Source organism: Ursus maritimus, unplaced genomic scaffold, assembly GCF_017311325.1.
Source record: "Ursus maritimus isolate PB19 unplaced genomic scaffold, ASM1731132v1 scaffold_3, whole genome shotgun sequence".
Classification (NCBI taxonomy): domain Eukaryota; kingdom Metazoa; phylum Chordata; class Mammalia; order Carnivora; family Ursidae; genus Ursus; species Ursus maritimus.
Genome location: NW_024425563.1, coordinates 82328024 through 82354806, shown reverse-complemented (window position 1 = coordinate 82354806; position 26783 = coordinate 82328024). Strand labels below are relative to the sequence as shown.

At 39.1% G+C, this 26783-nt stretch overlaps 1 protein-coding gene and 1 pseudogene across 1 annotated transcript in view; both read right to left on the bottom strand.

Annotated features, from left to right (window-relative positions):
* Positions 1–26783, bottom strand: part of MAGI2 (membrane associated guanylate kinase, WW and PDZ domain containing 2) — a gene marked incomplete at its 3' end in the record, with an annotated part of 1258801 nt that overhangs the window by 145389 nt on the left and 1086629 nt on the right. The window contains 3 exon segments of the mRNA XM_040644569.1: positions 4873–4914; positions 13053–13242; positions 19742–19773. Coding sequence (XP_040500503.1) covers positions 4873–4914; positions 13053–13242; positions 19742–19773 — 264 coding nt within the window.
* LOC121105857 lies at positions 20334–20882 on the bottom strand (annotated as a pseudogene).

Here is a 26783-nt window from a genome sequence, read left to right as displayed (position 1 = left end):
GTTTACTATGCGATCCATTTTATTTGCTAAATAAAACTTTTCCCCAAGAGAATGCCGAAATTAAGAGAATCCCAGTAACAGAATTTTGAGATGTGCTAAAGTACAAGGGGGTTGTCTTGTATCAGAGAATGCTGTCATTCCTGGAGGAACTGGAAAGCCTTTCCTTAATGAATGACTCAGGAATCTGGTTTTTAGTAGAAAGAACATAGATTGTGGCTGGCTAATTTTATTTAACTTTGAAGAACAGATGTGAGCAGGGCATTTACCCTCTTCCCCCTAGTCTTTGTGTGCAAGTTGGTGACATTACGATCTCCTGATTATGCTCTGGCCACTCTGACTTCAAATGTAGGGGATGTGTGCCAACCATGTCCTCTTCACCCTCCATTCTTCCAGGCTAGCTACGTGGTACGTGAACAAGTAGAGAGAGACATGAGAGAAGGATGCCCGCATACATCATTTAAAAAAATTTCTTTGTTAATTTTGAACACAGACTCAGAGGCTTCAGGGCATGGAAACTTGAGAGACATAGTCAACTGGAAAAAAAGTTTAAATGATAGATTGTGCCTTAAGGCAGTAGTACTTTTTTTTTTTTTAAAGGGAAAATAAGAACTTTTAGAAAGATAATTTTTCTTTGGTTTCTTCCCCTGCTCTCCCCATCCTTTTGAGTCTGGTTTTTAAAAATACCTAAAATTATATGCACAAAGCTGAGAGACATTACTCTTTCCCCACCCCCTGCTTTGTTAGCTCTCTTGGACGATTATGATGTTTCTGATAATTTCCTTTAGCTGCTCTTCTGGCTGGATGACACATTTATCTTTGTTTTTATTTTTTTAAAGATTTTATTTATTTATTAGAGAGAGAGAGAGCACAAGCAGGAGGGAGAGGGAGGGAGAGAGGGGGAGGGACAGGGAGATTCCCCATTAAGCAGGGCGCCTGACCTGTGGGGCTCAATCCCAACACCCTGAGATCATGACCTGAGCCGAAGTCAGACACTTAACCCACTGAGCCACCCAGGAGCCCTGGCCTGATGACACATTGAAAATTACCAGATCATGCTGTCTCTTCCCCTGTTAATGCACAAACGTAAAGCAAAGAAATCTAAGGGTCAACTCTTCACCCCGCTGTGACAGAATTTAACAATCACCACCTCTCTCTCCTGTTAGTTTGTTAACCGTGCACCTGGAAGGTTGTTTGATGAAGGAATCTGGTGGACACCTAGTGGGACCTGAGTCATTTTGGATGTCACTCAACGGTGCCCCCACCAACATCCTTTTGTTTTGTTTTGTTTTCTGCTTTCTTGTTTATTCTCTTCCATGCTCTTTGTTTACCTTCTTTTCCTCAGGCCTTTTTGCAGAACTGTCAGGGATACCTCAGGCATTGCTTGAACTAAGGAAAGTCAGAACACTCTGGATTTGTGTGTTCAATGGCCATTCCTGGCCGCTGTTGCTTCTGCCTTAGAAGTTGGGTCCCAGGATCCTCAGATATTATGAAATAAATCATCTTAAGACATCTATCCAAGATGGGACTTTCCATGAGCACTGTGGCAAACTACCAGAATGGAATTTTTAAGTTCTGATTTATCCTGGGCTCCCACAAATATTGAAAGAACTAGTAGTACTAAAAGTAGCAAATAGTGGCCACATCCAGGTATAAGGACAACCTCCCTCATAATAGAGAAAAGCAGAATTTCAAAAGCTGCTTCTTATTTTGCACTAAGACTCCAGAAGCTTCACATGCTGTACATATCCTTGGTCTAGATTTGGAAAGACATGACTTTGTGCACAGTTTTAGGGAAAAGGGTGGGTGTAACCGAACACAACTGATTAATTTTATGAATGGATTCAAGCTTCAGAAACGCAAAGAACAGCATTTATGGATTAATTTGGCACAAGGGATGCTGCAAACATGTCAATTAAATTTTGGTACTTGAATCTCCTTTCATGTTTTAATTAAAATGTAAGTACCATGGGCTTATTATCAGTTTGGCACAGAGAATGAATTCATTCAATTTTTTCTGCTGGAAAGAGCATTAGTTATTTGGCTTTTCCTTGTAAAGAGATCTAAGAAAGAGATTGAGGAAGGAATCAGGACTCAAAGGTGGTTTTTAAATATGTCCCTGGCTTCTGGACTTTCAATGCACTCCAGATACAAAATGAGTTCAGTAGGAATTAAATAGTTTCTATCCCTTGAACCTAATATTACCAGATAGGTAGCTAATACATTTTGTTTAAAAGAATGCCTTCTCTTTACTTTTTTCTTTTATACCTTTGTAATATGAGTGTGGCCAGATGCATTTTAGCTATATAGAAGCCAACTCCCACTCTGTGTGGTTTTCCTTCTCAGCCTTCAAATAAACTCAAATTTCCCCATACCAAATACCCTCTCACGCTCCCCATTTCTGTCCTGGATGAGTAGTCTCTAGTGGGGCCTTCACTTCCCCATCCTCATCATCTGTGACTTACTCCTGCCAGTCTGACTTTTGCTGTGTTAGCATTTTTGAAAGCACTCCCTTTAAGGTCACTGATGACATCCCAATGACTGCATCAAATGGTCATTTTCCCTTTCCACATTCTGATTGATTTCTGTGCCTCATTTAACATTGTTGACACACCTTTTCTGACCCCCCGATGTCTTTTGTTTCTAAACAAGGGAAGTTCTCCTGGAAGCGATTTCTACTCTTGGTTTCTGTGATAGTTTACACCCTGGCTCTCTTGGTTTTGGGTGAAGTTGTCCATTCAAAAGTCCTGGCTATGGATGCACTGTTTCTCACTATCATTCTTCCTTGATGATGGCAAAATTATCTTTATCATCTATAGTATTCCATTATGCACAGCCTGTAGGAGTTGTTAAATAAATTTTTCTTGAATTTAATTGTTTTATAATACTCACCAATTTAGTATACCTGATAAACCACAGCATTATTCTATGGTGAATTTATCACTTCTTTTTCATAATTACATTGTTGAGGACTTCCTACTATCAATTTTGCCTCTGTACCTAAGCATCACAGGCAGCTAAAGTTAGCAAATACCTTATAATTATGATAAACACATTGAGTCAAAAATCATGACACATGATTTGAAAAGGACATTTTGTAAATGTGAGAAGTAGTATGGGAGATCCATTTATTTTGGATGTAGTCATGATTTTCCAGAATATTTTGATATCTGTGTGGACATTTAATCAAATATTTGGATTGGTGCTTTTCCTGAAAATCTGGACTGCACAGTGGTATGATATATGCAAACCATTACTGTAACTTTTCTCTCTTAACTAATGCATATTTTTTTAAATGCAAAAGTATTGTGCAGATATATCAAGGTAATCTATACTATTAGGCAGTTCTTCTCTTGCTTCTTTGTTTTTAAATAAAGTATATTCAGAAGCTGAGATTTTCAAGAAATGTGCTTGCTGTGGCCAATAAACAGAGATTTAGAATCTCAAATTAAATCCTACTTTCATTTTGCAACTGTAATTACTAGGTCTCATTTTCCTTCTGGGCATAAGATATCCTTTTAAAATTACAAGGATTTTACAGTCAATGTATAAGAATAATCATAGTTAAAAATTTTTCAGACCAAGCTAAACAAATACTTTATATATTACTTGAGTACAAAATGCTAAGCAATATTTTCCATATTTTCTACATATCCAAAAAATGACATGGAAACTTACAGAATGAAATGATCTCAAGCACATATATTCTCTAAGGGGTGTTAGAACATGCTGAGATGGATAATGAGCTGTCATCATGGAAACACTCTAGAGATGTGTGCTGTGAGCCCACAGACCTGAAATAGACTATTATTATGAAACACGCTTTTCTGCAATTGTTTCAGTGCTCTGGCCTTCAGTCCAGTGGTCTAAGCGGCAGTTCAAAGCACTTTCTAAAAGTAAAAAAAATCTGAATCTTCCTTTTCCTCCTTCATTTCCGTAATAACATTAAATATTTTAGCTTAAACCAAAATTGGTAAGTATTTTTGGAACCATTAGGTCAAAAAAATGTTTTTCCTTTTAAGTAAATTAATTGATTTTTACTGAAAGCTTTTGAACTATGATATTCTATTCTAACTTAAAATACCATTGAAATGTTGCATTTTGTAAGTGGCATGGTTTAAACAATTAAACTGACATAGGTATTTAGTTGATGTAAAAATCATTTCATCCCACATTAGCAAAATTTCCAGTAAGTTCTTTGGAAACATCTAAATTGTAAATCTCTTGAGATATTCTATTTCTATTTATCTAGTCCAGCATGGTCCAGTATAAATAAAATGTATGCTACATAAGTAATTCAAAGTTTTCCAGCAGCCCATTTTAAAAAGCAAAAAGAAATAGGTACAATCAACTTTAATAATAGATTTTAAGCTGGTATATCCAAAATATTATTTAAGCATTCATCAATTAAAAAAATTAGTGAGATATTATACATTTCTATTTCTTTTTTGTATTAAGTCTTGGAAATCCAGTATGGATTTTACATACGTCTTAAGCATATCTAAGTTCAGAGTAGCCATCATTCCGGTTGCCAACTAGCTTACATGTGGCCAGAAGCTACTATCTCAGGCATCATGGACCTACTCTCTGGTGGCTTTCATTGGCACCTGGTTTTTTAGTCTAGTCTTTTCCTAAAGCATTTTATGAAAGTAATTAAGGAGTATGACTCTTTCCCCTTCTCTTTTGTTTCCTTGGCAGCCAAGTAGACCCACCTTGATGAGACTTACTCTCTACCTTAAATATGTATGTATGTGGGTGAATCAAATTAGCACAGTGATTATATACTATTAAGCTGATACTACTCAGAAGAATGATTTGTTACACAGAATGGAAGACGTTTCATTCACAGGACTGTGGGTACTGAAGAATACTTGCCAGAGGAATCCATTCGAAAACTGGTCCTTGGTGGCACTTGTTCTGGATGGGAAAATGGGGAATTAAAATTGAAATTCATTTACGGCATTTTAAAATTCATTTTTAACTTTTTTTGTTGTTGCTATTAAAACTCACCCCCAACCTTTGGTGCTCCAATTTAATGATTTTGCTTCTCTAAAATCCATGGAAGTTAGTGGGCAGGACACGCCCTGTTTTATGTATATGAATAGGTCTGTAAATGTGTTTCATTTATATGCATGCAAAATAGAAAAATCTGAATTCTTTTATTCAGAATGAGAAGAAAAAAAAAAAAGATCCTCCTTTTCAAAAATTAAGTTTGGTTCTCATTATAAAAATGCTTATTGAGAAGTAAAGTCAATCCAGAAGCTGAGCTATGCACAAAATAAAGAGGTCTTTTAAAATCAGGTTAAGATATCATGTCATCAAGTACTGAGATGAAAAGTGGAAAAGTCAGTCAATGAGTGTGTTGACTTATGTTCATCAGTCCAAATACTTTGATACTTCCAGTTACTTGGACAGTTGAAGTGATGTGTAAGTAGTTGAGTTACACTGGTTTCTGTTGGCAATATGGATCCTTCATGAGGATTTTGATGTAATCTCTGCTACACATAACATAAAAATTTGTGGACATGAGCATTAAATACTGTATGCATACTGTAACAGATACACGAGGTGTATGTGTATTTTATTATTACATTAATAAAAATTAAAATAAGACCAAATTCTGATTGCTTTCTTATTGAGCTTTGTTTCATATAAAGAGTTCTCCACTCTTCAACAACGAAAATGAAGTAGAAGCTTTTTGAGGGTGATGATGAGGCAGAGTGTCACCAGACTTCTGGGTGTGACAGGTGTTCCTGACCATACCCTGCACAGCACCCCACACCCTCTCTCATAGAGGCCAGAACGATCATCCCTGCCAGGTAATCGGGGTTTCTGCAGTAATGGCAAATTAGTTTTCCAGAATTGTTATTTCTTAAAAATCCACCACATACAGTGTGACTGCATAGGATTATAAATTGAGAAATATCCTTTCATCGGAAAGATAGAGCTGTATCAGGGATAGATGGCTGCTACCTTCTAAACACTTCCATTAGTTGTAAAACTGACATTTTATATTATCATAATCTTACTAGGACCTACTTGCCATCCAGCAGTTACATTCGGTTTACTGCAGCCCTGATGGTCTCATATTTATTCATGAAAATACTTTGGGTTGCATTGTCGACTTGTGCTACCAACAAAATGCTTTGACATACTAAATAACTTTCAGTCAAGGACTGATTTTAGAGTTTACTTCTCACATCCTCCCCTGGCTCCCCAACCCCCACCCTGTCTGATTCCAGGAGCATTAAGTTTTAAACTACTGAATGAAATAAATTTATAAGCCATCAGATTGGATCTCATTTCTAAAATACATGGGAAAAATGTGTCCCCCAACCCATTTACTTCACTGTCTTTATACTTAGCTCATGTCATGGTAACTTTCTTTATTAAAAGGGACCTGTTAGAAATATAAATATTACCATAATTGTTTACAAAGTACCCAAAAGTACTATTTTTGAAGTTAGATTTCCCAATTAAAATGCACATATTAAAAATGGCAAACACAGCTTAACTGGAATGACTGATCTCCTTGATCAATACATTATAACTGCAAAGTGACGCAAATATGTGCTATACTAGAACGCCAGCTGAAAGGCAATTTTTTTCCCACAGATTAAACCATAACATAAATTATACAAAGGCCAGAAATAATGGTTTTCCCATGGGAAAAAGGTACAGGAAACTAGCCTTCGTAGTATTGTTGAGGACATTTTAAATGATAATGTTATTAAATTTTTTCCTACTCTTTTATGATTCTAATGCTAAAGTCATTGACAAAAGTATCTTAACATTTACATATCATCTTCTTTTAATATTTCACTAAAATAAGATAGTGCACCAGAGAACGTGTGTTAAGAACATTAAAGCCATTGGGCAACAGCAACGTCCAAGCAAATGAGGCCAGGGCTCGGTCTAGCAGCATTCAGATGTGTGGATGTTCTCTCAGAAGGCAATGCGGCCTTTCATGATTGCTTAAGAGCTGCCTACGGCTATGGCATCCATAATGCATTGGAATCTTCCTGAAAACTATTGACATTTCCAGCTTGACTGTATCAGATGTTTAATCACATTGGCAAGAGAGACTGGAGCCTGAAAGGCTGAAGCAGAAGCACTTGCAACAGGCTTCCAAGCTCCGGATGTTGTGTACCCACTTTGCATGATGTGGCTCCCACCATCAGTTTCCATTTAGAGTCTCAAGTCCTGCACTACCCCCATCCTTCCTACAGGCTCTCGTGTTAGGAAGAGAGACAGTGCCAACTACAGCCCTTGCTCACTGATAACACGGAAAAAGCCTCAGAAAAACCATTACTTTAGAGATACAATCACCCTTTTGTGATTAGCCGTAAGTTCTATGTGTATTATAATACTGAAGAACGTAAGAATTTCGCAATGAACAACAAAACCGTAGGATAAAAGCCATAGATGTGAGAAACACAGCTGTCTGTTTTTGATTGGTTACGAAGCATAATTTCTTGTCACGTATAGTACTAAAAACCACTGTGCTCCTCCATTATGCTCTAACTGGCCTGTGGTTACTTCTGATTGCTACCTTTGCTTAATATGGGTTACTTCTTGCTAATTTCTGGAAAGAATTTCTTGAAGAAATTCCAGAGGAATTTGTGTTCTAAAGACGTTCCACCATAAGGCACGTTACACCATACGGATCCCTGACACTTTTATGATCTTACATTTGAGTGATGTCTTACTGCAAGGGAGCACAGACATGTTGTACCTCATAAATTGTTTATTTATAATAAGCAAGGTTCAATGGGAAGAGAAAAAAGTGTGGACAACTTCAGTCATAATTCAACTCGGGTTCACACCAAGGGACAGAATCAGAAGGGAAGGGCTTCAGAGAACACGGAGTTTTCTTTTCTTGCTGCTTCCTGTTTTCATCTGCTTGTTGCTCTGGCTTCTGAGGCTGCAGTGGGGAGTATGCTCAAGAAACGGCCCCATGAACTGAGGATGATGACACACACCTTCACAATAGGTCTGGCTCAAAGCAAAGTGAAGCGACAGGGCAGGGCCCTCCTTCCTAGATCACCAAGCTCTTTAGCATGATCAGAACTTTAGTTTGTAAGATTCCAAAGTGACTCCATTTTCTTTGGGAAGTACCGTTATTGCCTTGCTTGGCATCCAGAGGAGGAGTCATGACAACCATTGTTCTGAAGTTATGTGAGTATAATCTTCCCTAGGGGCAGGAAGAAAGACAGAATTACCTCCCTTTTGGGCCTGTGATTATTGTGATGTTGAATCTGATTTACTACCTGTGAGAAGAACGAGAACTCCATGGTATAATACTTCAACGAGTTAAGCCTTGCTGTCTGTTTTTTGTACTCCGTTTGCCACGCTCTAGATTTGCACACATACACAATGTTCTGAGTATGGAGGGAGTTTGCTGAGAGTCTGGCTCCCGAGACAAGCCACACACGTCTTTACCTCAAATTAGGAATAAAGCATGTAAGGGCAAAAATTCGGTCAGCCAAATAAATTAACTTGAAGGAAATTATTTATCAGAATAGGTATGGAAATTTTTATTCATGTTCTGTACTTATATGCTTTTCTTGGACAGTAATGATGTTATTTTTTCCAGCAGATTATACAGTAAAACCATATAATTCATCATTCAAATAAGGACAAACTGGAGGGCGAAAGGGAAGCTATTAATAATCACGCCAGGATGACGCGAAGCAGGACTGTCCCAGGCAAACTGTATGTGTAGCCCCCTATGTCGTCTCCTGGGGATGTAGGTTGTTAACAAAACTGTTTCTTCTCGTATCAGAAATACATGACACCATCACATATGGGGGGGGGGAGCAGAAGATGGGAGGGGGGAGAAGCAGCAAGGGCTTTTAGAAGTCCTTTTTCAAGGTTAGAAATGGTAAACAATAGTTTCTTTCTCAAGATTAGCATACAAAATGACAAAATGTAAGCCCTTTCTCTTGTGATTGCAAAGAAAATTAGTCCTTCTTTCCTGAGAGTCCTGAGAAAAGGACAGAGAAGGGAGAAGTAAAAAATAGCATGGCTTATCCCACTGTGCAAAGGTGTGTATTTTCTTTGCTTTCAACTTAAAAAAATGCAAGTAATGAGGACAGCAAGAAGTTAATTATCCACAAAGGCTATTATTACACAATGAGAAAAGTGATCTTTATCACAGAGTCTTAAATAGAGATGGGGATGTGGAGATTTTTGCCTTTTTCTGGGAATCGCTGGTAATGCCAGAGGGTCAACGCTTAAATAAGTAACACGAAAACCCAAAAAAGCCCATTGGTCAAAACGTCTTCTGAGATTTTGGGGGGCATGTTTCATTTATACAAGCTTTAAGCTTATGTGGAAGTAAGTTAGAAAAAACAAATTTCTTTCTGCACAGCATTTTCCAATAAGGACTAATGAGATTTTTGATAATTAGAAGATATTGAACACATGACATTCTCCTGATTAAACAGCAATTTTGCCCATGGAATGAGAAACTATTGGTCTAATTGTCTAATTACATTGAAATTGTTGTCTATATTTACCATACAATTTCTCAGGTTGAAATTCTGATATGACCTGCTGGGTTGTGTCATGCAGTTTTATTCAGGAATTGTCCTTCTCGGTGTTTGTGTCTTTGATTTCAGTAGGTTAGTACAAGTGGGATTTATTTCTCATGATTTTTTTTTTCTTGTGGAGTGTCCAGCAGAGTCCTAGACACATGTTGCATGTCTCATACATTCTTGTTGATTGACGTGGAGCAGGGAGGTGCTGCCTCTAGGCACTCTGCCTGTTGCTCTGAAATTGGAAGCATCACCCTGCCCGCTGGAAGAATCTTCATTCTCTTTCTTTGGTTCCATCGCATCCTAAGATCTCATGAAGATGGGAGGCATTTCCAGCTTCTCTCTCATAGGCTCACACCGTCATGTTCTGTTTCATGTGGTTCTAGCATCCTACGGTTGTCTTTGTTTGTTTAAAATCACTACATTTTTTTTCAGGAACACATCTTTATTAAGACGTCCCGTGCATGCACATTAAAATGTCAGCATAATCTAATTATGAGCCAAATGAGGCACAGCAGCATTTACATCATTTGATAAATTTCCATCATTTGCAGGGGACTGGTGACTTGAATCCAAATACTTCCTGACAGCCTCGATTTAACAAACATTCTGTAGCTCTGTACAGCAGAAGCTTGTGGGTGGAGGTACATTCTTTCTTTTTAGTTACTGCAACCCAGTTTTGAATGTGAACGCAAAATCTCTTTAGCGTTAGACGCGGTTGTAAGGGAAGATACCATGAAATTGCTATAGGCCAGGGAAAATGTCAAAGAGCTTGGCTTAGACAAGCTCTGGTTGGGATTCCCTTCCATACTTTCCCTGGTCCCCATGGATTTTTCTCCCAGGAAAAAGTTTTTGGGGACACAAGGATAAACAGAGTGAAGCCTAAATGTTATGCATGTGATTCAAAGGAATAAGGCATGGCTCACATCAAAATTTTGAATATGGTTCCTCTGTACAGATGCACATATTCCATGATCATTAAAAAAAACCTATTGGAAGATGATGAGAAATCCCAATTCATTAAAAAATGTTTTCTGGCATTCCAAACATGTAAGTGAGAGAATGAAACTTTTTCATAATTGGAAACAGGGAACAGAGAGAGGGCAAAGGGCGGCTTTGTTTTTTCTAGACACCTGCATGTCCACAAGCAGAATGAACTGATCGGCTATCCTGAGACCTGAGAAAGTAGCCCTGTGCTTGTTTGGTTTCCTTAATCTTCAGGGTAGAGCTTTGCTTCCCCTGACATGATTTCCCTGTTTCTTTCACACTCCATTTAGTGTTATGAAATAACATGATAGAAAAGCAAAGGATGGGAAAGGAAATGAGCTTGCCCTCTTTTGCCTCCTAAGACTTGTGACCCTGAAAACATTGCTGTGACCTCAGAAACATTAGAGAGCCGACCAAAACATGAAGGGGGGACACCATTAGAGCAGAGGCAGCAGTGGCAACCGTGGGGCACGGATGGGGCGGAGGTGGCTGGGGTGGGAGTCAGGCTGTTGGTTGTTGGCGTGGCTGTGGAAGCACAGGGGATAAAGAGCTCCCAGGGGAGGGCTGAAAAAGAAAGGTATGGGAGGTTAAGGTGGATTGGTTTGCTTGGATTGTTACAGGTGAGCAGCGGAAAGGCAATGAACAGAAACAGCATCGCAGGGGCTGGAGAAAGAAATCAGAATTCTTTTCGAGTTGAAAAGAAGGTCATGTGCAATTCCTGCTCAGAAACTGAGGGCACCACGGTATCAGACACCATGAAGGTAGGGTGGGATAAATGCCAACATTGCCTTTGTCCCAAATATTAAAGCCTCACATTGGTTAGGAAACTACAAAAGAATGAGAGCAAATGATTAATGAAGAGACAGAAATGGGAGGAAGCATCTCTTGAAGCTCCTAAAAGTAACCGGAAGTTTAAACGACCCAAGAACGTGACAATATTTTCATCCTGCAATGCATTTCCAACCTCCAAATTCGAACTTCTACTGTATCTCGATATCTACACCTGCTTACATTTAGTTGCCCATTTAAATTTGTAAGAGCACGAATTTGTAAGACCTATTACTCATTCTTGGTATCTCTCCACAGCACTGAGAGTAAAGTGGGTATTCAAGAGATACTTGGATTTTGAAGCAGAAAAGGTATTAAGCATTGTGTTCAAATCTTTTCAATTTTTTTTTTTTTGTTGTTGTTTACTGGGCATCAATACCCTAAATGCACACCCTACATTTACAGCTAAATATACTACTTTGTTCTTACTCTATCACAGCAAAGACACTCTAACAATACAATCCTTTAAAGACATTCCAGTTGTTCAGCCAGAAGGGGAATGATGAACTACAGTAGCCCTGTCATAGCTGATTATTTAAAATAAAGGTGTGTATGGGGGGGGTTCATTTTGATGAAAATGATTTCTCAATGCCTGCCCTGCTGTCCTAACTATTTTATCAATGAAAATTGCCTTTACAGAGGATTGTAGAGGATGGGGAAAAGGTATTATGTCTCCTCTTCCCCTTACCAGTTGGGTGCATAATTCTCAGCCCCTGAGCTCATAAAGAATAAACAGATTTCAGATCCTCAGTGGTTACACACAATTTAAAACTTGCTATTCATGTTTCAGATGATAAAGCTGGAGAGAAGACATTGGCGGAACACAGAGACAAAAGAAATCAGCAGACTGTAAAAGGGTGCGCAGGGGACCAAACACGTCTCACTAGGCTCGGTTTCTTGATCCATTTACTTAGGTTCATATTATACTGTGTATTTCTCTCATAGATTATACATTCATGCCATTAAGATTCCTGGCCTCTAACATTTGGAAGAGATGACCTGTCAGATGGTGGAAAGAGGCACGAGGAACATATATGCAATATTCAAAACCTTTGTTTTCTAATATTTATAAAGTGCAATGAAATAATTTTAGAGGACCTTCAAATAGGATGACAAGTGCATACACGATATTTTGTTTTATGACTGAATGGGCCCCACTGCATTAAAGGGGCCCCACTGTGTTAAATGAGAAGCAGAAGTTTTAGGTAGTAATGATTGGCACCTGGCTCTCTGCTCGTTTCAGAACCATTACTTTCATGATTGTGAGTTGGAAGGACTTGGCTAACGTTTACTCATGGCCCTAAACTCTTCAATGATTTCATTCAAGAAAAAAAAATCGAAGCTGCAGACTCAAGATCAGATTACACATAAAAATCCCAAACATTTATCTTATTATTTGGTGACTTAAACAAAACTATCCACCTCTTCCTCCGCCCCTCCCCCATCCTCCCCACCAAATATATTCCTGATTTTCCTCAGGGGCTTAGAGGGGAAACAGTAGGAAATAAAATATAAAACCAAAAGATATAAGCTTTTTTTTTTTTTTTTTAAAGTAAAGTTTAGATCAGCAGGCTCTACTTTTGAGAGACATTTTGAACCTCAAAATATAAAATCATGCCAGATCATCTCAGCTTCAATATATCTCTTGGCAGGGCTTCAGCTATTATTAATGTACCCTTGTTTTATGTGGCTTTCACTTACGCCTACTTTCATAAATCGCTCTAGATTTCTCGTAGAGCTCGTATGGGTCAGGCTTCCTTGGGTCAAAGGCCTCTGTTGAGTCAGGAAAGGAAGTCCTGTGAAGAGCGGGTGGACCCGGCAGGTTCTGCGGTATGGCCGGAGCAGATAAACTCGTTTGAGGACTGCCTTGATTCTCCCAGCGGTCCATTATCTGGAAAACAAAAGAGAACAGAAGATGGCTGAATCCTTCCTTGTCACATACCATGACCCTCACTCTCCTGGCCTGTGTGGACTTTCCTTAGTTAGACCTTCTTGCCCTGTGGCCGTTTCTTCGGTGAACCATTTACAACTCGGGAATAAGTGTGAGAAAAGCTTCTGTGTCTCTGTATTGAAGTACTGTAGACGGTACTCGGCACGAGTGGTGCCTGACTTTTGAGTGCAAACGTATATAACCTTGTCACCCACTGCTGGTAGTCTCCAGCAAATCACTTAATCTCTCTGTGTGTTTTTTCCTCCTACACAAGGAAGAACCTGGGTCTCAAGATAACTTTATACCTAGGAGTGTAGAAATGTGCAGAACTGGCCCTGATACATTTCGCCATTTTTACTAAAACAGAAGAGAATAAAGTAGTCTCCACATATTCTTTTGACACCTACGCATATCCCAGTAATCTCCTATACCTGAGCATTCGGTCACTTTCCTTACAGCTTGAAGTAATAACGCAACCATCTGGGATTTATGAATTGTTCAAAGTCTTCTGTGAAGCCTCATTTACTGCCGATCTGGCAGTTTCTTCCCCAAAATGCTACTGCTGAAGTTGCTACCACCACAATTTATTAAATATCTCTAGAATGCTTCCCAGTTTACCGTGTTTTCTCACACACAGTACCTTCTCTGATCCGCACCATGGCCCCGTGAGGTAGATAAGGTGGGGACTAATATCCTTTTATCAAGTAGAAAGACGGATTAATTGAGACTACCTGTTGGTCCCACCAACTTCACCTTCATTCAATAGTCAACTGATTCAAACTCGTACTTGTCTGCTTTGAATAAACCTGCTCTGTGTAAAACTTAGATCAGGTTATCCTTTTGTCTAAAATTCTGCATTGGGTCAGCATGGTCTTCAGGCTAAAGGCTAAACTCCCCGCTGGGGCATTAGTGGCTCTCCCTGACCCACTTTCTGCTCACTGTTGTCATACTCGCTAATGGTCTCACCCCTCATTCCCCAGGATCCGTCAGATTATCTCCTCCCTCTGAGCCTTTATGGACTTTCTTAATTTCTCCTTCTACCTGCAGAGTTTACCCATTTTCCACTTTTTCACCTCCCCTCCTCCCTTTACCTGGGAGCTAGGAGACTCAGATAAGATGTCTCTTCTGGAAGGCCTTTGCTGACCATTCCTGAACTGGTTACATGTCCCTCCTGGATGCTCCCACAGCACCTCTATTTAACCCCTCACCCCCAATACTCATGATACTTAACGATACTGGCAAGTCTTCCTATGTCTCCTCAAATAGAACCTGCTGGGGACAGAGTCTCCCTCATTGTTTATTACCAACACATGGTAAGCTCAGAAAACGTTAATTTAGTGAATCAATGAAATCATCAATAAAATGTGTTCAGCTGTTCTTTACCCCCACCCCCCAATCTGGCTGACTCATCACTGCTCTTTTTTAAAAAACACACAAACAAACTAGCTTTGCTACACACGGTTTTGAGCTGGCAGGATTATAACTTTCTGTCCCCTACTGACCTGCCCTACTTTGGTTTCCATGCTGGCTATATCTCCGTTAGGGCTCCTACACCAGCTCTGATTTGTCAATTATAAATATTTTAAAGTTGGAGGGAATGTGAGGTACCATGTACCACGCATGTCACCTTATAAAACAAAGTTCCCTGTGACTCGCTTACCTACCTGGGGCTGTGGCAGGTGTCGAGTGAGTCAGCAAACTATAAAGAAATGGGTCATTGACCTGTCTCTCAGTAAGACTGATATTATGGTCTGAATGTTTGGGTCCCCTCGCAAATTTATATGTTAAAATTCTAACACCCAAGGTGATGGTACTAGGAGGTGGGACCTTTGGGGGGTGATTAGGTCACAAGGGTGGAGCCCCCACGAATGGGATGAGTGCCTTTATAAAGGGGACTCAGAGTGCTGAACACCTTTCTGCTAGGTGAGGTTACAGAGACAAGACGGCTGTCTAGGAAGTGGGCTCTCACCAGACGCGGGCTGCCAGCATCTTGGTCTTGGACTTCCAGCCTCCAGAACTTTGAGGAATAATTTGCTATTGTGTAGAAGCCACCCAGGCTCTGGTACAGCAGTCTGAAGGGACTAAGACAATTGGCTTCATTTTCATTTGTTTTCTGTATGGGCTACTGACCAAGATTTCATTTGAACAAAGTTTCTATACATAATGAGGATGGAAAATCCCTAGTTGAGCTCAATTCCCTAATATTAAACATAATCTCAAAAGCACAAAAAGGTCCAGCAGCTGTCAGGAGCAGACCCCGGGTCAACCCAATCTGTAACTCTAACAGGAGTGCTTTTTACAATAATACATTGAGGGAAATACCTGGCAAATTTGCTTAGAATTTTCGCTAATATTCTGCTCAGTGGAACTTTTGCTCCCACTTAGTAAAATTCTGCACCTCATAATTCATTTGATAGCAAAATTCATCTAGGAAGCCATTCTGGGTTTCTTTGGTCATCCATTCTGTGTCTTTGTTATGATGAGAAGACCCATGTTTGTGGCTACAGTCATAGCCTTTTTTAATTTTTTACTTAAAGTGACTGGCTTTAGGCACCATGCAGATACACTGTGGCTATGACTTTCTCCCTTCTGTTTCCAAACAGAAGATACTAAATTCTAAACGGTAAATAAATTAGATATGTGGACTGAGTAGCTGTAGAATCCCACTTGTCATCAGAGGGCTTCAGCAAATGTCTATTTCTTTCACGCATCTTCTACTAGGGGTGAGCTGATATCCACATAAGTCTTGATGGTGTATGTACTGTTCGTGTGTAGTCACTGGAGCAAACATGCTTCAGGTGAAATATTAGTATTTCTAAAAAACATTCTTAAAACTACAGAACAAATAAGGCTTTGGGCACTGCTGGGATGGTTACTGAGGCAGAGTGACAAATTCTGTAATTTCTATAGCACAGAAACAGGGGACTTAGACAAGAGTCCGGTTGATGCTTAGTAAAGCATTCACAACATCTTGCTGTGACATTCAACAACCCTTGAGTCACTCTGTCAGGCTTTCTTAAAAGACTGTAGAGCAGAAAATCACTGCGTTCATGAAATTACTGAAGCAGCAGACTTGCAGTCCTATACCTCCCCACCCCCACACTGAGTTATTTGTTGGCTTTAACCCCAAAGACCATGGCACAAACCGCCTGCCCTGGGGTCAGAAGTCACCCCCGTTCACTGGGGCTGGTGTGCTGATCTGACAGCATCTTTTGAAGGGTGCAATTTGTTGACTTCCTACTTTCTTAGATAACGTGGTCTCTGGACTCCTGCTTTCCAGCTGGGACACTTTGCCCACTTGTTCCTCTCAACCTTCTTTTTTTTTTTTTTTAAGATTTTTTATTTATTTATTTGACATAGATAGAGACAGCCAGCGAGAGAGGGAACACAAGCAGGGGAAGTGGGAGAGGAAGAAGCAGGCTCATAGCAGAGGAGCCCGATGTGGGGCTCGATCCCATAATGCTGGGATCACGCCCTGAGCCGAAGGCAGACGCTTAACCGCTGTGCCACCCAGGCACCCCCCCCCCCAACCTTCTTGAACGCCCTAGATTCTGATCCTGTCCTGTTGCCCAGGCCCATGGATCTCACTTGTTCCACCTAGTGTTTGCCTGACTTTGGCCTCTCTAGAGTTGTGCTCCTCCCAGACATTTACCTCTCACAGGCTTCTGAATGGGCCTTGTACAGTGCCAGTGGTGTCCATACCTAGGCATCTCACTAGGGTAAGGAAAAATGGACATGAGGCTGTTTTCAGTGTCTGAGAGAAACCTTGTATCTCTGCTGGCCTTGGTGAATGAATGAATGCCTGACTGTATGAAGGTATAGTCACTGAATTATCAGCAGACACAGTGCACATACAGTCCACAACAGGGCCTCAAATGGTAAAACAGGAAAACCCAATCATGATGTGGTTAATTTTTTTACCCCCTTCTGATCGAGGGGGCACACTGCAAGTTGAGAACTTGTGAATAAGGGAGCGCCCCACCTCCCATGAAGTACTCTATTGAGAAACTGTTTGCTTCCTATAGAAGCTGGGATAGTCTAAATGCACCCTCTCACTACTCTAGGGCAGGGCTGGGATACGAAGGGATTTGGTTTGAATCTGTACTTGAAGAACGAACTTGGATCCCTTCCAGATGGACAGCATGAGAACTCACTACAATTAGTATACTACTTGTTACAAAGGAAACGACTATCTCAATGTGGATTAGCTTAAGATGTAGATCAGTAGGACAGAAGAGGTCAGAAAGTGACACAGGACCAGGAGGAAGAGAGATCTCACTCAGGATAACATTTCCTTATCCTGACTACAGATGTCATCAATCCTCAGAGGAGAGAGTCTATAAATCCATATACTGTGGGAATATATTTATATATCTGTTTAGATGACTACTTCAGCAAACTGTGCTCATTTTACAGAGTCATTAATTTATTAAGGTTTCATGTATGGAGGGTCTGCTTTCTAGGATGACAGTACTTTATATTTTTGAGCTCAATATGTATAGGCACTGTTTTAAGCAACTTATATGGACTAATTGATAGACTCTTCATGATGACTGTATGAGTGGGGTACTATTATTGTTCCCATTTTACAGTTAGACTTGAGATACTGACAACTTAAGTGGCTAATTGAAGGTCACTAAGGAGAAGCAGCAAAGTTTGAACCCAGGCAGTATGCCTTCAGAGCCTGCGCCCCAGAACGTGTCTCATACTACTTCTCATGACAGTCCTTAGTCTAAAGAGCTTCTGGAGGACACATGGAGGACCTTAAGTCTGACAGTCCTATATCCTCACAGTCTAGAACCTGCAAGTCCACGCCTTAGCTTTTGTAGGGATGTGTGGGTTCAGGATTAATTGTAAATTGAGTTCTATAAAACCTTCTTTGGAATTATTGACTATGGATGTAATTACTATAATGACAGAAAATGCTGTAATTATGCCAAATGGCATGATTTGTGTAAATGTGGTACACATGAGGAAATCACTAAATTGCATAATTGTAGCACATGATGAAGTTGCAAGGTTCCTTGTTAGATAAAGATGTGTATAACCACAGAGCACAGATTAACTTTGGCGATGAAAGGCAGAAATTATTTAAATTTTGGCCAAGATAAAACAAATTTCATTTTAAACATTTTAAAACCACCTCTTTTCAAACCATGCACATCACTAAATGGTTTACTAAACCCAAAACGGTCCAGTTTCCGCATCTGATATTCTCTGTGGACCAGATGAGACTGATCCTAAAGGAGGACATGCTTGGTGAGGCAGTTCTGCAGCTCTGACAGAGCAGTTCCTCTCCAGCTCCAGGTTTCCTTAGTCTCTTTGAGAGATACCTGGAGCTTGGGGATATGACAGGGCTCAGTAATACTTCACTTTCACATCTTCAAACCATTTCAAGGCATGTTATTTAATAAGGCAGTTATTGTACTTGAGAAGTATGCAGAATTATATTACCTCCCTTTATAAAATGAGAAAATCAAGCAGTTAAATATTCTCTCCGTAAAAGAAATAGGAGAAACATAAGTTAATCCAACAATTCCCTACTCACTGGCCAGAACTGGGGCGACTTTCATCTGAGCTGCTCAATGTGAGAGGGAAAAAAAGAAGTAGGAGGGAGAAGTGATTCCCTGAGTTTTGTTTTTGACTTGTATCACTTTGCTATAGTTCTCTTCTAGTTGGGGTTTTAGACATCCCAGGTAGGGTATGGTATTCTAGCCCATCATGAAACGGATCCCAGAAACCCAGTGTCCGCTTTGGGGTCTTGGGCAGTTACTAGTTTCACTCTAATGACAAGGAGACATAACTTCTAATTGTGAAGTCGACTTGGCCAACCTAGCCACATGAGATTATTAAAATCCATCAGCCTCCTATATTGGCATCAACATTTCAGGATGATTCTTGAGGGAACGAGGCCCAGAGAGATTAGGTGATGGCAGAGAGCACCAGCTTCTGAAGGAGATGCAGACGTTGAGTGATTGCCAGGTTTGGTGGGATATGTATGTCTCCGCAAAATTCACACACACAGATTTAGCATATACATTAAAACGTACATATGAACATATAAATATATACAAAGCTAAGTTTTTTATGCACCAGATTTAATTTGTAGGTCAAGACCTCTATCATTTGCATTGTGTCTAAAAATTCCGCATTATAAAGGCTATAGTTATTCCTGAAGGGGAAAAACAAAAGGTTTCTACAGTACACCACACTGAATAGTGTTAATGCCCGTTTTCTAAATATTAAAAAAAACAGGAAGAATTGCCTTTACAGGAAAGTAAGACATGTTGTTTTTGTATTTGCGTGACAAATACAAAATAAAGGGACCCAGGATTTGTTCCTTTGATATCACAGAACCTCAGAGGTAAAAGAGATTTTGCAGTTACCCAATTAACTCTTATTTAATGGGATTGCAAAAATAACTAGAAATAAAGAAGGAAGCATAAGAATTCCAACTTACAGGCTTTGGAGTTTTCCATGGAGAAAAGAAACCTGTAATAAAGAAAACAATATTTGAACTTTGAAAATATAACCTGCTACCACTTATGGGTGGCATGATAGTAAGACAATTGCATTAATATTAATTAGTTAAATAGCAAACCATAAGGACAAAATATGCTGCCTGACAAAATATGCTACAGTTTTCTTCAAGGAGCCCAAATAATTTCATTGGAATTATGTTAATTATTCTAAGAATATTTCCTTATTTGACGGCTGAGGAGTCTGATGCACATAGACGGTAAAGTGTATGGCAACCGGTCAGCTGCTTTACCATATCTAAGACTGAGCCATTCTTCGGGATTTCCGTGTCATGGCCACAGCTGGAGAATGGGGGAGTGTGGCAGGATGGGAGGAGGAGAGAGGGAGGGAGGGACAGAGAGAATATAGACAGAAATTAAATTCTTCACGGTAAATACCTTTGCTTAGTATAAAAATAATTCTGCTTTGTGTACTTTCTTTATGTGGTTAAAAAGCAATCAACAAGCCTTCATGAGTCCTACATTTTTTTTTCTTCTGTTTTTACTTTCATTTGCATTTACTTTATGCAGAATTTACTCCTGGGCCGTAAGTTTTTGTTTCTTCACTTTCTTCTGGGGTTATCTTTTTCTTCTGTGCAACTTCCTCTTCTGGTTTAGGGACAGACTGCTCTTTTTCAGTAAGGATCCTCTCCATGTGGCAGGGAGGGCTCACGTCTGGGTTATCTGACCACAAGCCCTGTAAGTTCCACGCTGCGTCTGGGGGCTTTGTTCATCTGGATGTGCTCAACGACCAGAGAACCCACATCTAAAGCAGCATTGCTGTCCGCATTATTAAGCATGTGCAGTAAAAATTCAGCCCTCTTTTTGGGTCACCGACCCTGTGTGCAGCCCCACTGTTTGGCCCGGGCACAGCTACCACCTCCACCAGCGTGGTGACAGAATGTCACACTTGGCTTCTGCAGAGGGGCATCCTTCAGATACTTGGTGGCTTTTTGGATCTGCAGACCCTTGATGCGGAGGCAAACAGTTTCACATGTGGTTCTTAAAGTGAACATGAAGATTTGAACCCCTTGATTTGCACGATTTTGTAGGGTTTTCTGGGTCAAGTGAATAGCGAACCATTTTCAGAGATCACCTCAGGCCGCTTACGGAAGAGCTCATTAGTCCTCAATTTAAAAATAATGTCTATACCTATATCATGAATCAGATTCTAGTGTATAAAAGCATAACTCTTTGGGGACTGTTCTCCCACGGAGACCTTCTCTGAGCAGGTATCTATCTATTATGTTAGTGCCAGCAATGTTGTGCATGAAGCAGCAGCCCAACTGCTCATGAATTGAGTGACTCGTGTGTCAGCAAAGGCATACTTTTTTTTTTCTCAATTTACTGAGCAACTTTTATGATTACAAATGGTATGGAGAGTGGACTGTCTGTTGTGATCCAAATGACCATTTAGATAATGAAAAGCAAAAGACAGATTAATTCCCTTTCCTTTGTTTCTTTTATTATTATCATCATACGGTATCAGTTTTTTTAAAAAGTAGTAAAAACAAGCTTAAAAATAATGATGGGGGGGTGGCTGACCTGTACTGGCCCCAGTAAGCCAAAACAGAACAATTTTGCTCATGTTAATGTTAGTTGGTATCTGGAAAATGCCCACTAAAAGTGAAATATTGAAAATAAGCCACATACTGTGTGTGTATCACCTTAAAAACTGGGACTCCTATGAAATGGTAATAGTTGAAAACTGTACCCCATTTATAGGAAATTTCTGAGGAAATCTGGACACACAATTCTCTAGATGCGTAAGCAATCCCCTTCAGGCATGGCGTAAATACTAACTGTACCTCAATGCGTGCTGTGAAGACTTGATGCTTCATTTTATGCAAAGAGGGAAGGTATGTAACCTATCAGGTTTCTCAGCTTCCTTGGGAACCCAGAGTAAATCTGATGCTCAATTGTCATAACCATCCTACTTAAGGAGATGAGCAGAATCAGCTCATTTTACATAGCCTGTAAGTTCTTACCTCTCTTTCCAACTAATGAAAAAAATTCTGTTTTACATGTGGTTTGATTATAACTTAATTATAAGGATCTAATCCCTTTTTTTTGGAAGCAACTGAGAGTAAAAATTACAGATAAATAGATATATTTGTCTCCTTGACTTACTCTGTAAAAATGCCAACAAAAACAAATTGACCGCTAAGTCAGCAGTGAAAAAAAACCAAAAAAAAACAAACCAAACCCAAAAAACCCAAAAACCCTGTAACCTATTGGCCAATTAACTATTATTTTCAGTGAAGGATAAAATTTATTTGTTGATTTATGGAATTGCCAGCAACAGGTCTTCTGCAAAAGATGTCATGTGTATATTCTTACAATGTCAAAACATTCAATTATTTCCTCGGCTTTCTTTGCTTCCTCACCTTCTTCCTGGAGCACCAGAACAGATTTTGAGTATTTGCTGTTTTACATTTGCAAGGTGAGGGAGTTTCTTAGACTTTGATACAAATACATTGAAAATGGTCGCACCATTATGGAGCTCTCGCCTCCGCATGGGACATTACGCTAAAAGATGATTATTCCTCTGCTGGAAAATGTGTAATCATCTGACCTCTCAGCTGGTCTGGTGCCAGAACTAAAATGGCATAAGAGGACCACTGGTCAAGACCAGAAAAGGAGAGAGGGATGTTTAACGTGACCACCTTTCATCAGAGGTACTTTGGCTTCCCATTCTTTTAAGGCTGTTCCATTTTGTCTGACCTCAGACCACTGGTGTGACCCAGGACTTCTTTCCTGCTCTTATTATGGCAGTTTCTGGAATATTTCTAATGCTGAGTTGTGCCGCAGAGCCTTCAGTCTGAAGCAATAGTTAGCCTTTTTGAGACATTGTCTAAAAGAGGCTGGTTGCTAGGGAGTAAGTAATTTCAGGTAGTCAGAAATAGTGTCAGAATAGACTTCCCCAAATTATCAATAACTTATGTGGCCCTTTGTGTTTTTTTGGCCAATTATCAATAATACTATAAACATTTAATGATAAATAGGAAACATCTATATTGAATATACTCGATTTGGTTTGATTAAGCCAGAAGGTCAAGTTTTCTACATGATTAAACTCCCACTTCCTGTTCAACTACAGAAGAGCTACAGAAATGCTCTAAGCGTGTGGACCAAACTCCTAGATACTCTAAATGTACAATTCTTTTTGTAGGATGGCCCCTCTTGGAAACCAGGTTTATTCCAATTAATATTTAAATAAAAACACCAAAAACAAAGGAAAAACATTTAAATCCTTATGTCTGTAATTTTTCCTTTTCTGGAATCTTTCTAGTTGGGGATAGATCACAGAAGCAAGATAAGTTTGGTTTGCTCAGAGTATTACTTGGGTTTCCCATCACCCATCTCCATAAGGAAACAGAACAAGGATCTAGATAACATTTTTTTAATCCTTTCAGAGCTATGAACCTAGTTCATAGAAAAAAAGTATTTCTTTAAAATAATAGTAACATCATCTTTATGTAGTTTATTTCTGGCCTTTATTTCCCCTACTTCTATAGAAAGTGGTATATTATATTCCCTCGTGGGTAGAAAATTTCTTTATGTGACCCATGTTTTCCATATTAATCATTTATTTGTATATGTGTGCACACAAATACAAACATATTTTTTTAATCCTTACTCTTAGGATAACAAAAGTGAAAGACCTTAAAGTACAGTTATAAGCTAACAAACCATAAGCAGGGACATAAAAGGAAAAAAAAAATTAGAGAATAAAGGGGAAAATTTAGACGTAGCTAATGAGAAAATTTAGATACATTTAATATGAAGCTCAAAGTGGAATTAGATTTCTAAAATCTGTCTTCATTAGAAATAAAACTAAAATAAAATTTTAATTCTGCACCTAAAACCACAGTGAAATAGACAGAGAAACAGAAGCCCAGTGCGAAGAGCTTAGACAAGAAATCCCAGTACTTGAAAATGGGAGAGAAGACAACACTGATTTCATATTGAAACTGGAATTGAATTCTACATGTCAATAAATACAACTTTTAGTAAGCTATAGGAAGATGGTTGTCAGATAAAACACAATATGCTCAGTTAAATTGGAATTTCAGATAAAGAATGAATGATGTATTTTAGTATAATATGACCTGTATACTGCATGAGATATATGTTATATAGGACATCCTTGTACAAAAAAAAATTTTTTGTTGTTTATCTGAAATTCAATTTAAATGGGAATTCTGTTTGTTTGTTTGTGAGAGAGAGAGAGAGCACGCACATATAAGTGGGGCGGGGGGGGCAGAGGAAAAGGGAGAGAGAGAATCTTAAGCAGGCTCTACAGCCAGCATGAAGCTCAATCTCACAACCCTGAGAACATGACCTGAACTAAAATCAAGAGTCAGACGCTTAAGGGACTGAGCCACCCAGGCACCCCTGAATTCTGTTTTGTTTTTTGTTTTTTTTTCTAAATCTGAACACCCTATCAGGGGAACATTTTATGTAAGTCCATTTAAAAACAAAAACACAATCGTAATGTCTACTGCAGGTTAATATCTCATTCAATTAAGTAAGAAACCCAGAAATTACTTAGCATTTCCTTTTCTTGCACCCCCTTCAATGTTTCATTGTTAGGGATCTTGCCTTAGGGGAATATCAGAACATTCCATTTGCTATGTAGATTATTGGCTTCTGCTGGTTGTCTGTCTGTCAGCAGCCTTAACGGAGGCCTCTCCTCATGTGATGCAGAACTCTATGGCCAATGTGAGCGTCACAAAGGACCGTTTTCCAATTGCTTGATGACTGGTTAGCAACATTGTCTTGTCCCAAGAGTAATGTTCCACAAAGCGGCTCTTTTCAAAACCTGCTTCTGACGTATGAGACCCAGAATGAAAAAATACCACTATATATACAGTAGCTCTGAAGGCGAGCCCCTTTCTAGTGTGTGTTTGTAAGTTGTTTGGCGAGACTTTTAATTATTTATTTTCAGCCGGCAACAACATGATGAACTTTTAAAAATCACCCCAGTTTGAATAAGAGATCAAAACATAACGAGGAGCAACTTAGATCAGGGAGTTCCATGATGATATCTTCGATCTGCAATAATGCCAAAGCAATTTTTTCCCCCAGATTTCTAGAAATTTCCTCAAACAGAAATAAATCTTTCAATATGTCTCTATACTCCATTTGATAGACTGAACTTCCATTTGCAGAATGTGAAATGGGTTCTCCTTCAACTGAAGTACTTTGTACAACGTATGACTCTGGTTTTGGAGATTATCATTACAGCTTCGTGTATTTTATAGGGAGTTCTACAGTTACTAAAAATGATAGAGATGCAGGGGAAATGTTTTATATTTCTCTTTTTCTTTAAGCAATAGAAAAGAAGTAGGAGGCACTTTGAAATAAAAACCTGTTTCCCTGCAGATGTCCACACCCTGGTTTATTAAGAGCTGTGTTCTGTTTTCCTTAAGAAAGAAGGAAGATAGAATAATGTGAATGTACTTAGCACTACTGAGCCTGTCCACTTAAATATGATTAACATGGCAAATTTCATGTTGTGTCTATTTCACCATTAAAAAGAAAGAAAGAAAGAAAGAAAGAAAGAAAGAAAGAAAGAAAGAAAGAAAGAGAAAGCCATAAAAGAGGGAAAAGAAGAAAAGCAGAACAAAAGTATGTTCATACTGTCTGAATGTGAGAGAGAATAAAAGACTAAGAAAGAGAATTCCTTTTTTAGTTTCTCTGGTATCCTGCTGGAGGACAGGAAACTCACCTGGACACCCACACAGACCCTTCCACCTCTAAAGTTATCCTTTCTCATAAAGGATTAGAGGCAATAAAGGAAACCCATGTTCTTACTACATTTCTGAAAATATTTCAGGGACTGTTAGAAAGTCTTCCAATAGGGGAAATTTTTTCTTTTTTCTTTTCTTTTTCTTTTTTTTTTTGAAGTTTCCCAAAGGGGGAAAAAGCCCCAGGGTTTTTTAGAATCTCTTGTTAGGGCTAATTTGAGGGAGAAAAATACCACTAATAAAGTTAATCTTTAATTTAAGGATTCTCCCATTATCTCACAGTCTGGCAAATTTTCCATCAAAAATTCAGCCTTTGGTAAATGTAAGCCAGCAGGGTAATGAGCTAATTTCCATTAAAAGTAGTTCAATATTATTCACTTTTTTCCTGGGTTTTGACTGATTCATGTATGTCTTATTAAAATTCATTAAATGAGTTAAACCCTGCAGTTCCTTTAGATAATTTGTTTAAGCTATTCGAAGTCAGAAAGGGGTATTTTTTTCTTAATGAAAGTGACCTGGGCCAAAAACAAAACAAAACAAAACAAAAAACCCCACCACAAAACGACCCAATCTTTCCATTACACGAGTATGGAAGATATACTGTTGGTGGCAGTTCCCATACCTCCCATCACCGATTTTCAGCCAAGCACAATACTCAATTTACAAAGAAAAATTCAAATTGTTCGCCATCTTTGGCCAGAATCTGTTTTCACGTGGTAAGCTGAGGCTTTCTCAGCAATGCTTTAAAAATGATCCTTTCTGCATCTTTTAAATAAAAGTGTTTTTCTCATAAACACCGTAAAGCTGTTTTCGAATAACATTTTCCCCCTGGCTTTGTTCCTTATGGAGAGAGCAGTCTGACCGTTTAAAGTAATCCCAATGAGTATCTAGAAAGGATAAGTCTGCACATGTTGTCTTCTGATAAACTCAGCTACATAAAGGGTGTGTTCAAAATAAAGCAGGCCAGGTGAATAGCCTCGAACAGGAATAAAGGCCTGCAGGGAAAGAGGAAGAAGTGTGTCAGGGAAGCTAAAACTCAGAGTGAGGTGAGGCTTGCAGAACATATTAACAACCACAAAGGGGTTTTTCTTTATGTTCTGAACAAAACCAAGAGTGGTGAAGAGATAAACTGCTCTGTTTACAGCACGCTGTAAACAGCTGGCAAAGAAAATGTGGAAGGATAGCAATACTCGCAAATAGAAAATTTCAATTCTGAGAGTAATATTTTTTT